This window comes from Lithobates pipiens, unplaced genomic scaffold (assembly GCF_037356315.1).
Source record: "Lithobates pipiens isolate NorthernLeopardFrog02 unplaced genomic scaffold, aLitPip1_a1.2 Scaffold_16, whole genome shotgun sequence".
Taxonomy (NCBI): Eukaryota; Metazoa; Chordata; class Amphibia; order Anura; family Ranidae; genus Lithobates; species Lithobates pipiens.
This window is the reverse complement of record NW_027507748.1, coordinates 14,409,070-14,422,591: the sequence shown is the minus strand read 5'-3', so window position 1 is coordinate 14,422,591 and position 13,522 is coordinate 14,409,070. Positions and strand designations below refer to the sequence as shown.

Below are 13,522 nucleotides of genomic sequence, written 5' to 3'. Positions count from 1 at the left end.
GTCTGATCTCTGGGCTCCTCCTACAAAGTTACAATGTTATAGTCTGATCTCTGGGCTCCCCCTACAAAGTTACAATGTTACAGTCTGATCTCTGGGCTCCCCCTATAAAGTTACAATGTTACAGTCTGATCTCTGGGCTCCCCTACAAAGTTACAATGTTACAGTCTGATCTCAGGGCTCCCCCCTACAAAGTTACAGTCTGATCTCTGGACACCCCCTACAAAGTTACAATGTTACAGTCTGATGTCTGGGCTCCCCCTACAAAGTTACAATGTTACAGTCTGATCTCTGGGCTCCCTCTACAAAGTTACAATGTTACAGTCTGATCTCTGGACTCACCCTACAAAGTTACAATGTTACAGTCTGATCTCTGGGCTCCCCCTACAAAGTTACAATGTTACAGTCTGATCTCTGGACTCCCTCTACAAAGTTACAATGTTACAGTCTGATCTCTGGGCTCCCCCTACAAAGTTACAATGTTACAGTCTAATCTCTGAACTCCTCTCTACAATGTTACAGTCTGATCTCTGGACTCCCCTCTACAAAGTTACAATGTTACAGTCTGATCTCTGGGCTCCCCCTACAAAGTTACAATGTTACAGTCTGATCTCTGGACTCCCCCTACAAAGTTACAATGTTGCAGTCTGATCTCTGGGCTCCCCCTACAAAGTTACAATGTTACAATTTGATCTCTGGACTCCTCCTACAAAGTTACAATGTTACAGTCTGATCTCTGGACTCCTCCTACAAAGTTACAATGTTACAGTCTGATCTCTGGGCTCCCCCTACAAAGTTACAATGTTACAGTGTGATTTCTGGACTCCCCCTACAAAGTTACAATGTTTCAATCTGATCTCTGGGCTCCCCCTACAAAATTACAATGTTACAGTCTGATCTCTGGACTCCCCCTACAAAGTTACAATGTTACAGTCTGATCTCTGAGCTCCCCCTACAAACTTACAATGTTACAGTCTGATCTCTGGACTCCTCCTACAAAGTTACAATGTTACAGTCTGATCTCTGGGCCCCCCCTACAAAGTTACAATGTTACAGTCTGATCTCTGGACTCCTCCTACAAAGTTACAATGTTACAGTCTGATCTCTGGACTCCCCCTACAAAGTTACAATGTTACAGTCTGATCTCTGGGCTCCCCCTACAAAGTTACAATGTTACAGTCTGATCTCTGGACTCCCCCTACAAAGTTACAATGTTACAGTCTGATCTCCGGGCTCCCCCTATAATGTTACAGTCTAATCTCTGGACTCCCCCTACAAAGTTACAATGTTACAGTCTGATCTCTGGACTCCCTCTACAAAGTTACAATGTTACAGTCTGATCTCTGGACTTCCCTCTACAAAGTTACAATGTCACAGTCTCATCTCTGGGCTTCCCCTACGAAGTTACAATGTTACAGTCTAATCTCTGGGCCCCCCCTACAAAGTTACAATGTTACAGTCTAATCTCTGGACTTCCCTCTACAAAGTTACAATGTCACAGTCTCATCTCTGGGCTTCCCCTACGAAGTTACAATGTTACAGTCTAATCTCTGGGCTCCCCCTACAAAGTTACAATGTTACAGTCTGATCTCTGGACTCCCCCTACAAAGTTACAATGTTACAGTCTGATCTCTGGGCTCCCCTACAAGTTACAATGTTACAGTCTGATCTCTGGGCTCCCCCTATAAAGTTACAATGTTACAGTCTGATCTCTGGACTCCTCCTACAAAGTTACAATGTTACAGTCTGATCTCAGGACTCCCCCTACAAAGTTACAAGGTTACAGTCTGATCTCTGGGCTCCCCCTATAAAGTTACAATGTTACAGTCTGATCTCTGGACTCCTCCTACAAAGTTACAATGTTACAGTCTGATCTCTGGACTCCCCTCTACAAAGTTACAATGGCACAGTCTGATCTCTGGACTCCTCCTACAAAGTTACAATGTTACAGTCTGATCTCTGGGCTCCCCCTACAAAGTTACAGTATGATCTCTGGTCTCCCCCTACAAAGCTACAATGTTACAGTCTGTTCTCTGGACTCCTCCTACAAAGTTACAATGTTACAGTCTGATCTCTGGGCTCCCCCTACAAAGTTACAGTCTGATCTCTGGGCTCCCCCTACAAAGTTACAATGTTACAGTCTGATCTCTGGGCTCCCCCTACAAACTTACAATGTTACAGTCTGATCTTTGGACTCCTCCTACAAAGTTACAATGTTACAGTCTAATCTCTGGGCTCCCCCTACAAAGTTACAATGTTACAGTCTGATCTCTGGACTCCCCCTACAAAGTTGCAATGTTACAGTCTGATCTCTGAGCTCCCCCTAAAAAGTTACAATGTTGCAGTCTGATCTCTGGACTCCCCCTACAAAGTTACAATGTTACAGTCTGATCTCTGAGCTCCCCCTACAATGCTACAATGTTACAGTCTGATCTCTGGACTCCCCTCTACAAAGTTACAATGTTACAGTCTGATCTCTGGACTCCCCTCTACAAAGTTACAATGTTACAGTCTGATCTCTGGACTCCCCTCTACAAAGTTACAATGTTACAGTCTGATCTCTGGACTCCCCTCTACAAAGTTACAATGTTACAGTCTGATCTCTGGACTCCCCTCTACAAAGTTACAATGTTACAGTCTGATCTCTGGACTCCCCTCTACAAAGTTACAATGTTACAGTCTGATCTCTGAGCTCCCCCTACAAAGTTACAATGTTACAGTCTGATCTCTGGGAGGAGACTGGGGAAATGTTTGCTCCTGCCTGCAGCAGACTATTGACATTGTCTCAGCCTAGGCAGAGTCACTGACTTGAGCTCATGGAGGGCTTTTTAGGTGTTTCCAGGATTCTGTTGCTATGTACTGTGACATGTCTTGGATTTTTTATATGCAGATTTGTACAGATAATGTAAAGGTTGTAGAGGGTTTGTTGGCTTTTATCTGTTCAGTTTTACTTTGTGTGTGTTTGGTTGTCTTTGCACGTCTCCCCCCCCCGCCAGCCACTGAGCAGAATTGTGTAAGAGGCCAGCGGCCTGTGTTTAATTAAACCCACATTGACGGAAAGTTTAAAATCTGGAGGACAGGACTCAGTGCTCAGCAGAAGAGCGGAGAGGTGACAGCGGCAGAGATGGGGGAACTCAAGGTAAGTCCAATGCTGCAATATCATTGGACGGAGTATTCCTGTAAGGAAAAAATGTACATAGTGATTCTGTTACGGATTATTATACTTAATTTAAATTTTGTTGGCGGCCCAGAATAATATCATTTTTTTGGTTAAAATCTCCTATTGTCTTCTCATCTTCTCATTGTCTTCTCATACATATTGTAAGGTATATGTCCCCTAATCCCAGCTCTGCGATTATTAGAGGGAGTCGCTACAATGTTTTTTTCATTTATGTTTCCATTACTAAGAACGCAATGGAAGGAATGCCTTTTTTCTGCTGCACTCCACCTCTAACTGGAATGTCCATTATGGGTGGATGCAGTTTTTTTCTCATTTATCCACTACTCCTTTATTTCTTATGTTATTGTCCCAATGCGCGGATTAATTTAACCACTTAAGGACCGGAAGGATTTGCCCCCTTCATGACCAGGCTATTTTTTGCGATACGGCACGGCGACGCTTTAACTGACAATTGCGCGGTCATGCAACAACGTACCCAAACAAAATTGAGATCTTTTTTCCCACAAATAGAGCTTTCTTTTGGTGGTATTTGATCACTGCTGTGTTTTTTTGCGCTGTTAATAAAAAAAATTAAAATTTTTAAACAAAATCGATATTTTTTACTTTTTGCTATAATAAATATCCAAAAAAATAATAATAATTTCTTCCTCAGCTTAGGCAGATATGTATTCTTCTACATATTTTTGTTTAAAAAAAATCTCAATAAGCGTATATTCATTGGTTTGCGCAAAAGTGATAGGGTATAGATTTATGGCATTTTTTTATAATTTTTTTTTTTTACTAGTAATGGCAGCGCTCAACGATTTTCAGCGGGACTGCGACATTGCGGCAGACAGATCGGACACTTTTGTAAATTTTTTGGGACCATTGACATCTATACAGAGCCTAAAATAGCCATTGATTACTGTATAAATGTCATTGGCAGAGAAGGGGTTAACACTCGGGGAGGCGATCAAGATGTTTAATTTGTGTCCTAGGGAGGAGTTTCTAACTGTGGGGGGATGGGACTGCCTGGAGGAGGTAACCGAGGAGGAGGTAACTGCTGTTCCTAGCCAGTATGAACAGCAGATCTGTCTCCTCTCCCCTGACAGAACGGAGATCTGTCTGTTTACATTGACAGATCTCTGTTCTGTCTCTCTCAGGAGCGATCGTGGGTGCGCGGCGGACATCGTGGCCGCCAGGCACGCGCATCAGCTCCATCGTCGCGCTCGCGTGAACCCCCCCTAGTGCATTTAAAGTGTCCGACGTACAGCTACGGCGATACGCCCAGGGGAGCCATGCGCATCAGCTCCGTCATCGCGTTTGCATGAACCCCCCCCCTAGTGCATTTAAAGTGTCCGACGTATAGCTACGGCGATGCGCCCAGGGGAGCCAACCTGCCGACTGCGGCGGCTGGTTCCCAACTGGTTAAAATGTATTATAGGAGGTTGCAGTGGCGGCTGGTGCTCCATCGCTTCCTGATTGGCCAGGAGAAGAAACAGGAAGAAATTAGCGAATATTAGTTTGTTAATGTCACAGAACTGGGTGGGATCAGGGCGCTGTGCTCTGCGCCCCGAGCCCACCCCTTTTTGAAGCCAATTAGAGCCTAGGCTCTAATCATGTGCTTAGAAAAAAATAAAACCCCATTGGAATCCATGTATCCGGTGCCTTGTATGTAGATTAGGGGCCGGGTGCATTGGATTAAGGGGCATGGCCTGCCATGTATTCTGAGGCTGCTTAGTACATACAGGAAGATAGCCAGATTCAGAATACTTCAATATTCCCAAAGGGAAATTGTTGAACGTACTGCGACTTATAGTTCGTCAGCATAACAATGTTTCCAAGTGTTAATCAGGACAGCTTACACACATTACAATAATTTTTGTTCCATTCTTATGGTTGCCACTTCATCCCTTTAAACCCACACACATATTGATTTTGCAGCATTGTTTGTAATATAGTTATGTCCTATGATCTACAGCTCCATCTAGTGGTCATTAAAAAAACAAAAAAAAGTACACCGCATTATGGCCACTAGATGGCGCTGACGGTCACAGGAGTTACATATATTACAAATAGTGATGGACGAACTTCCAAAGAGACGCTTCGCGAACGCGAACCGCGAACGTGGCCAAAAGTCATATTTTCAGCCACAAAATACTTACTAGCTGTGCACACATAGACCCACAACATGGGCACTGACATAACAAAAGTATGAAGTGAATATGGGATCGACAACGACAAGTATTCTTTTTTTTATCTGTGAAATTTTGTCGATTCAGGAGCGCATGAAGGCCATGGAGGGGAGGCAAGGTCAGGCCAGGCTATGAAGGGGGTGTAGGAGATGATCAGTGCCACAGTCAGGGCAGCGCAGTCCTGTGCCAGTGTCCCAGTGTGCCAACCTGTGCTTGAGCCCCTCCCTCTGCCCGGCCCTTACCCCCACCTATGCAGGGCTCCACTGCGGTGGTCTGGAGGTGCCAGTCTAGTGCTGATCCTCAGCCATGGTGCTGGCACTGTCTGCTGATTGACTTCTCCGCTGCTATCTCCCTCACTGTCTGAAACCAGCACCGCGATAGAGACTGAGCACTGACACCAGCACCGTGATAGAGAGCACTGACACCAGCACCAAGATAGAGAACACTGACACCACACCAGCACCGTGATAGAGAGCACTGACACCAGCACCGAGATAGAGAACACTGACACAAGCACCATGATAGAGAGCACTGAGACCACACCAGCACTGAGATAGAGAGCACTGACACCACACCGGCACCGAGATAGAGAGAGAGAGCACTGACACCAGCACTGAGATAGAGAGAGAGCACTGACACCAGCACCGTGATAGAGAGCACTGACACCAGCACCGTGATAGAGAACACTGACACCAGCACCGAGATAGAGAGCACTGACACCACACCAGCACCAAGATAGAGAGCACTGACACCACACCAGCACTGAGATAGAGAGCACTGACACCAGCACAGAGATAGAGAGAGAGCACTGACACCAGCACCGTGATAGAGAGCACTGACACCAGCACCGTGATAGAGAGCACTGACACCAGCACCGTGATAGAGAGCACTGACACCAGCACCGTGATAGAGAGCACTGAGACCACACCAGCACCGAGATAGAGAGCACTGACACCACACCAGCACCGAGATAGAGAGAGAGCACTGACACCAGCACCGAGATAGAGAGAGCACTGACACCAGCACCGAGATAGAGAGAGCACTGACACCAGCACCGAGATAGAGAGAGCACTGACACCAGCACCGAGATAGAGAGAGCACTGACACCAGCACCGAGATAGAGAGCACTGACACCAGCACCGTGATAGAGAGCACTGACACCAGCACCGTGATAGAGAGCACTGACACCAGCACCGAGATAGAGAGCACTGACACCAGCACCGAGATAGAGAGCACTGACACCAGCACCGAGATAGAGAGCACTGACACCAGCACCGAGATAGAGAGCACTTCTGCAATTTGCCACTTTGGCTCAAGTCTGTTGCTCCTACCCTACCCCTACCACCCCTGCGGAAGGGCCTGCCTCTTCCTCTGCCTGTCATTTTTTAAATGACCCTGTGACAAAAGTCTCCAGAGAAGTGCAGTATATGTGTTCTAATTGCGTTTGTCACTCTTTGTAGTATCGCTGCAGAACCGCTCAGCAGTCACAATGCTGCACAGTGGAAATGCACTATACTATGCTTTCTATATGTGCAAGTATTTTATACGTGTATTACACCCCTATATACTGCACACCAAATAATACACCTATACCAGTCCTTAAAAGGACCTTTGTGGACCTAATAGTAGCTAGCTAGTAGCTAGTGAATTGCAGACTGTCCCTGCTCCAAACACCAAACTGTCCCTACACTGAGAAACGACAGCTGCAGAATCGGTCAGCAGCACTGCATGCAGTGCACTATAATATGCTTTCTATATTTGAAAGAAAGTATATTATACGTGTATTACAACCCTATATACTGTACACCTATACCAGTCCTTAAAAGGACCTTTGTGGCCCTAGTAGCTAGTGAATTGCAGACTGTGCCTGCTCCAAAACCAAACTGTCCCTACACTGAGAAACGACAGCTGCAGAATCGGTCAGCAGCACTGCATGCAGTGCACTATAATATGCTTTCTATATTTGAAAGAAAGTATATAATAAGTGTATTACAACCCTATATACTGTACACCTATACCAGTCCTTAAAAGGACTTTTCTGAACCTAATAGTAATAGCTAGTGATTAGACTGACTGTCCCTGCTCCACACAGTGTCCTGTCCCTACACTTACAAAAGACAGAATGTAAAATGGCCGCCAGATCAGGTCTATTTATAAGTTAGGGGGAATGTCCAATTGTCCATGTGCTGAAATGTCTCAATTGACTGTCCTGTACCCCATGTTGGATGTGTCATGAGTCAAAGTTCTTCACAATGTAAACGAATATGTCCACCGCGAACAGCGCCAGAAGTCTGCCGGTTTGGCGAATCGCGAACCGCAAGGCCATCTCTAATTACAAACAATACGGCAGCCATTCGTGACGCCCAGGTGAACGGTTAAAATGTCTGCCAATTGCTTTCTTTTTTTTTTTTACATAGATTGCTATGTGTGGGGATTGTCGTTTTTCTGCACTAGATCAACGCCAGTCACCCCAAGGGCAATGGTTTTCTATGCGCCCTGTTCACACCGCAATGCTGCCTTTAGGTGGGTTACAGTGCAACGCAGAACAATGCAGACATGCTGCATGTTTCCACAGTGCACCATCGCTCACCCGATGTCGGTGCCAGTCACCGTGCTACAGCTCCGCCACAGTAGCTAGACAAGAATGAAACATCATGTTGGCATTTCAATAAAGTTTAAAAAGTAAACCATGCTTTGCATTGTAAGAATGCAGGGTTTGGCCGGCACAAAGCACTCAGGACACGTATAATTTTTGGCATGCAGGTCTTGTGAATGTAGCCAGGACAAGGGGGTGGGCAGGAGGGGAAGCTGCCCTGGGCACTGTAGTATCATGCGAGGTGGGCGGACGCCGCAAAGAGATTGAGGGAGAGGGGATTTGTGCTGGATGGGGGAAATTTGAAGTTGGGGGAGAAAATGTGTGCAAGAGGGAACATTTTAGGGGTAGAAGATTTGTGCTAGGAGGGGAATTTTAGGGAATTTGTGCTGGAAGGGGGAAATTTGAAGTGGGGGGGGGGGGGAGAAAATGTGTGCAAGAGGGGACATTTTAGGGGTAGAAGATTTGTGCTAGGAGGGGAAATTTGGGGAACTTGCCCTGGAAGGGGGAAAATTGAAGTGGGGGGGGGGGGGGAATGTGTGCAAGAGGGGACATTTTAGGGGTAGATTCGTGCTAGAAGGGTAAATTTGGGGAATTTGTGCTGGAAGTGGGGGGGGGGGGGAGAGAAAATGTGTGCAAGAGGGAACATTTTAGGGTAGAAGATTTGTGCTAGGAGGGGTAATTTGGGGAATTTGCCCTGGAAGGGGAAAATTTGAAGTGGGGGGGGGGAATGTGTGCAAAAGGGGACGATTTAGGAGTAGAAGATTTGTGATAGGAGGGGGAATTTGGGGAATTTGCCCTGGAAGGGGGAAATTTGAAGTGGGGGGGGGGGGGGAATGTGTGCAAGAGGGGACATTTTAGGGGTAGATTTGTGCTAGAAGGGTAAATTTGGGGAATTTGTGCTGGAAGTGGGGGGGAGAGAAAATGTGTGCAAGAGGGAACATTTTAGGGTAGAAGATTTGTGCTAGGAGGGGTAATTTGGGTAATTTGCCCTGGAAGGGGAAAATTTGAAGTGGGGGGGGGGAATGTGTGCAAAAGGGGACAATTTAGGAGTAGAAGATTTGTGATAGGAGGGGGAATTTTGGGGAATATGTGCTGGGAGAGGAAAATTTGAAGTGGGGGGGGGGGGGGGGGAATCTGTGCAAGAGGGGACATTTTAGGGGTAGAAGATTTGTGATAGGAGGGGCAATTTTGGGGAATATGTGCTGGGAGAGGGAAATTTGAAGTGGAGGGGGGGGGGGGAGGTGCAAGATGGGACATTTTAGGGGTAAAAGATTTGTGCACGGAGGGGAATTTTGGGGAATTTGTAGTGGAAGGGGGACATTTGAAGTTGGGGGGGGGGGGGAGAAAATGTGTGCAAGAGGGGACATTTTATGGGTAGAAGATTTGTGCTAGGAGGGGAATTTTGGGGAAATTGTAGTGGAAGAGAGAAATATGAAATGGGGGGGGGGGGGAAATGTGTGCAAGAGGGGACATTTTAGGGTAGAAGATTTGTGCTAGGAGGGGGAATTTTGGGGAAAATGTGCTGGGAGAGGAAAAATTTGAAGTGGGGGGGGGGGGGGGGGTGTGCAAGAGGGAACATTTTAAGGGTAGACGATTTGTCATAGGAGGGGGAATTTTGGGGAATATGTGCTGGGAGAGGAACATTTTAAGTGGATTGGGGGGGGGGGTGTGCAAGAGGGGACATTTTAGGGGTAGAAGATTTGTGATTGGAGGGTAAATTTGGGGAATTTGTGCTGGAGGGGGGAAATTTGAAGTGGGGGAGGGGAGAAAATGTGTGCAAGAGGGCACATTTTAGGGATAGAAGATTTGTGCTAGGAGGGGAAATTTGGGGAATATGTGCTGGGAGAGAGAAATTTGAAGTGTGGGGGGGGGGGGATGTGTTCAAGAGGGGACATTTGTGGGGTAGAAGATTTGAGCTAGGAGGGGAAATTTGAATGGGGGGGGTGCAAGAGGGGACATTTTAGGGATAGTGCGTGCGTAGTGCGTTTTTAGCGCGTTTTTGATGCATTTTGGATTATTTCATCTGCCCAACAACAAATTGGCCAAATAAAAAGAAAAAAAGCATAAAAAAATGTAAAATGTATAAAAAACGTGGCAAAATTACACGTCTAAAAACGTAGGAAGCACGGCAAAAAGCACTGCAGAGACACTCAAAAGCAACATGCATAGATGTGAATGGAACTTTAGATGGATAAAGAGAAGAGTACAAGGATGATGATGATGATAGGAATGATGAACGATCTGGGCTCTCTTGCTGTCCTCTCTGACCCTTGAAGCTTTGCAGGCTTCGGTTGCACTTTGGATGGGCCCATTAAGCAGAGGGTGGAGGGGGAGGGGAGGGGAGTGTTCACTTCTCAGCCTATCACAGCCTCTAATCGCACATCTGCCCAGCGGTTCTGACACATGGAATCCGCACTAAACTTCAAACACAAGTCAGATTCCTGCTGCTGTCACCGCTTAACCCCGTCCTGGACGGGACCGTCCGCCGCTTCACCGCCAACAGCTATAAAGGATCAGCACAGTGAAGAAGAATGTTACTTTATATCAAAATTATACATTGTATCAGATAGAAACACAGAAATGTACACAGATCCTGAGATATTTATTCAGACTTTTAGCATTTCGTGAGTGCGCGTAAAAGCACGCGATTTCCGCACATATTTATGGAATTTGCAGAAACCACCTGTCACACTTGTGTTGCCATTCATTGTTAATTGCAATACAAATGCAGCAAAAAAACAAACAAACACCCATTTGTTGCGTGAAAAAAATAAGCAACAAATGCAACAAAATCTGTGTTAATTTAGTCTACTAAAACGACTAAAACATTTTTAGTCGACTAAATGAATACTATTTTAGTAGACTAAAATACGACTAAAACAACTGAGATGACTAAAATACGACTAAAACTAAAATGGCATTTTAGTCAAAAGACTTATGCCGCGTACACATGATCAGATTTTCCCACGGGAAATGTTCAACGGGAGCTTGTTGCCGGAAATTTCGACCGTGTGTAGGCTCCACCGGATATTTTCCATCGGACAATTTCCGACAAACGAAATTTGAGATCTGGACCAGCAGATCAGACTAGGTCCAACGGACTTCCTGACGGACTTCCGGCGGAGTCCTGACGAACTTGCCCACACATGACAGGACTTCCCGGCAGACTAGGTCCGCCGGTCTTCCGACGGAGTTCCGGCGGACTTCCAAATGAACGGACTTGCAAACACACGGACTAAAGTCCGTTCATTTTGAACATGATGAGTTACGATGGGACTAGAAAAGGAAGTCAATCAGGTCGCTTTAATCGGCAAGATTGACACCTTGCCAGCCCCATCGCCTGGTATGGATTTTAAGGGGAACCCCCTATGTCGAAAAAACGGCACGCGGGTCCCCCCAAGGTCCATACCAGACCCTTATCTGAGCACGCAGCCCATACGGTCAAGTGGGGAAGAGCGAGTGCCCCCCCGAACTCTACCAGGCCGCGTGCCCTCAACATGGGGGGGCAAGTGCTTAGGGGAAGGGGGGCGCTCTGCAGGCCCCCCCCACCCCAAAGCACCTTGTCCCCATGTTGATGAGGACAAGGGTCTCTTCTCGACAACCCTGGCCGTTGGTTGTCAGGGTCTGCGGGAGGGAGGGCTTATTGGAATCCGGAAGCCCCCTTTAATAAGATGGCCCCCAGATCCCAGCCCCCACCCTATGTGAATAAGTATGGGGTACATCATACCCCTACCCATTCACCTGGGGGAAGAAAGTCAATAAAAAAACACATTAGACAGGTTTTTAAAGTAGTTTATTAGGCAGCTCTGGGGTCTCTTCCGACTCCTCCGCTCTCTCTAGCCTCTTCTCCCACTCTCCGGCCTTCTCTCCCGGTCTCCATTTCTTCTCCCGCTATCCGGCCTCTTCTCCCGCTCTCCGATTCTTTTCCCGCTCTCCGATTCTTCTTCTGCTCTCCGATTCTTCTCCCGGGCTCCTCCACTATCTTCTGCTTATTTGCCGCTCTTTTGCTAGCAGTGGCCCGGTCTCTTCTGTAGTCTTCTTCCCTCTTCTCTTCTTCCGATGTTGACACGCTCTCTCCCGCTGTAATGCTGTGTACACGGTGCGCAACGACTTATATAGGCATGGGGCGGGGTCACTGGGTGATGTCACCCGGTGGCCCCACCCCTTATGACGGCACAGTCCCAGCATGCCCCGGGTGGTGATGTCATAAGGGGCAGGGCCACCGGGTGACATCACCATGCTACTTTGCTAAAATATAAAGTAGCGAGTGTGTCAGGAACCAGAGTCCAGTAGCCAGATCGGGTAGTCAGCCAGTCCAAAGTTCATAAACCAGATCGGGTAATCAGCCAGTCCAGAAGTCAGGGATCCAAGGAGAGCAACCGCAAGCAGGATAAGAAGCCAGGAGGGATGTCAGCAAGCCAGTCTTGAAACAAACAGCAGGAGATGGTTCCTTGTGATGTGACCAACGTGAAGGCAAAGGAAAGAGTGAGCTTGAAGGCTTTAAATAGGCAGGTCAGACGAGCATCATCGGGAACAGCTGGTAACTGTGGAAAGAGAAGAGAGCTGGCAATTAGCCAACAGCTGAGCGGCCAGCCCAGAGGAGGAAGGACTAAGCCAGCCCTGACAGAGTGTCCAGCTTGTATAACAGTGTAAATTTGCTGTCCCCTCAAAATAACTCAACACACAGCCATTAATGTCTAAACCGCTGGCAACAAGTGAGTACACCCCTAAGTGAAAATATCCAAATTGAGCCCAATTAGCCATTTTCCCTCCCCGGTGTCATATGACTCGTTAGTGTTGCAAGGTCTCAGGTGTGAATGGGGAGCAGGTGTGTTAAATTTGGCGTTATCGCTCTCACTCTCTCATACTGGTCACTGGAAGTTCAACATGGCACCTCATGGCAAAACACTCTCTGAGGATCTGAAAAAAAGAATTTTTGCTCTACATAAAGATGGCCTAGGCTATAAGAAGATTGGCAAGACCCTGAAACTGAGCAGCAGCACGGTGGCCAAGACCATACAGCGGTGTAACAGGACAGGTTCCACTCAGAACAGACCTCGCCATGGTCCACCAAAGAAGTTGAGGTCACGTGCTCAGCGATATATCCAGAGGTTGTCTTTGGGAAATAGACATATGAGTGCTGCCAGCATTTCTGCAGAGGTTGAAGGGGTGGGGGGTCAGCCTTTCAGTGCTCAGACCATACGCCGCACACTGCATCAAATTGGTTTGCATGGCTGTCGTCCCAGAAGGAAGCCTCTTCTAAAGATGATGCACAAAAAACCCGCAAACAGTTTGCTGTAGACAAGCAGACTAAGGACATAAATTACTGGAACCCTGTCCTGTGGTCTGATGAGACCATGATAAACTTATTTGGTTCAGATGGTGTCAGGCGTGTGTGGGGGCAACCAGGTGAGGAGGACAAAGACAAGTGTGTCTTGTCTACAGTCAAGCATGGTGGTGGGAGTGTCATGGTCTGGGGCTGCATGAGTGCTGCCGGCACTGGGGGGCTACAGATCATTGAGGGAACCATGAATGCCAACATGTACTGTGACATACTGAAGCAGAGCATGATCC

At 47.0% G+C, this 13,522-nt stretch overlaps 1 protein-coding gene across 1 annotated transcript in view; it reads left to right on the top strand.

Annotated features, from left to right (window-relative positions):
• Positions 1-2,989: 2,989 nt before the first annotated feature.
• Positions 2,990-13,522, top strand: part of HGD (homogentisate 1,2-dioxygenase) — an 87,190-nt gene continuing 76,657 nt past the window's right edge. Inside the window, exon 1 of the mRNA XM_077479599.1 lies at positions 2,990-3,136. Within this exon, the coding sequence (XP_077335725.1) occupies positions 3,122-3,136 (15 nt within the window). The 5' untranslated portion in view covers positions 2,990-3,121. The remainder of the gene's footprint in view (positions 3,137-13,522) is intronic.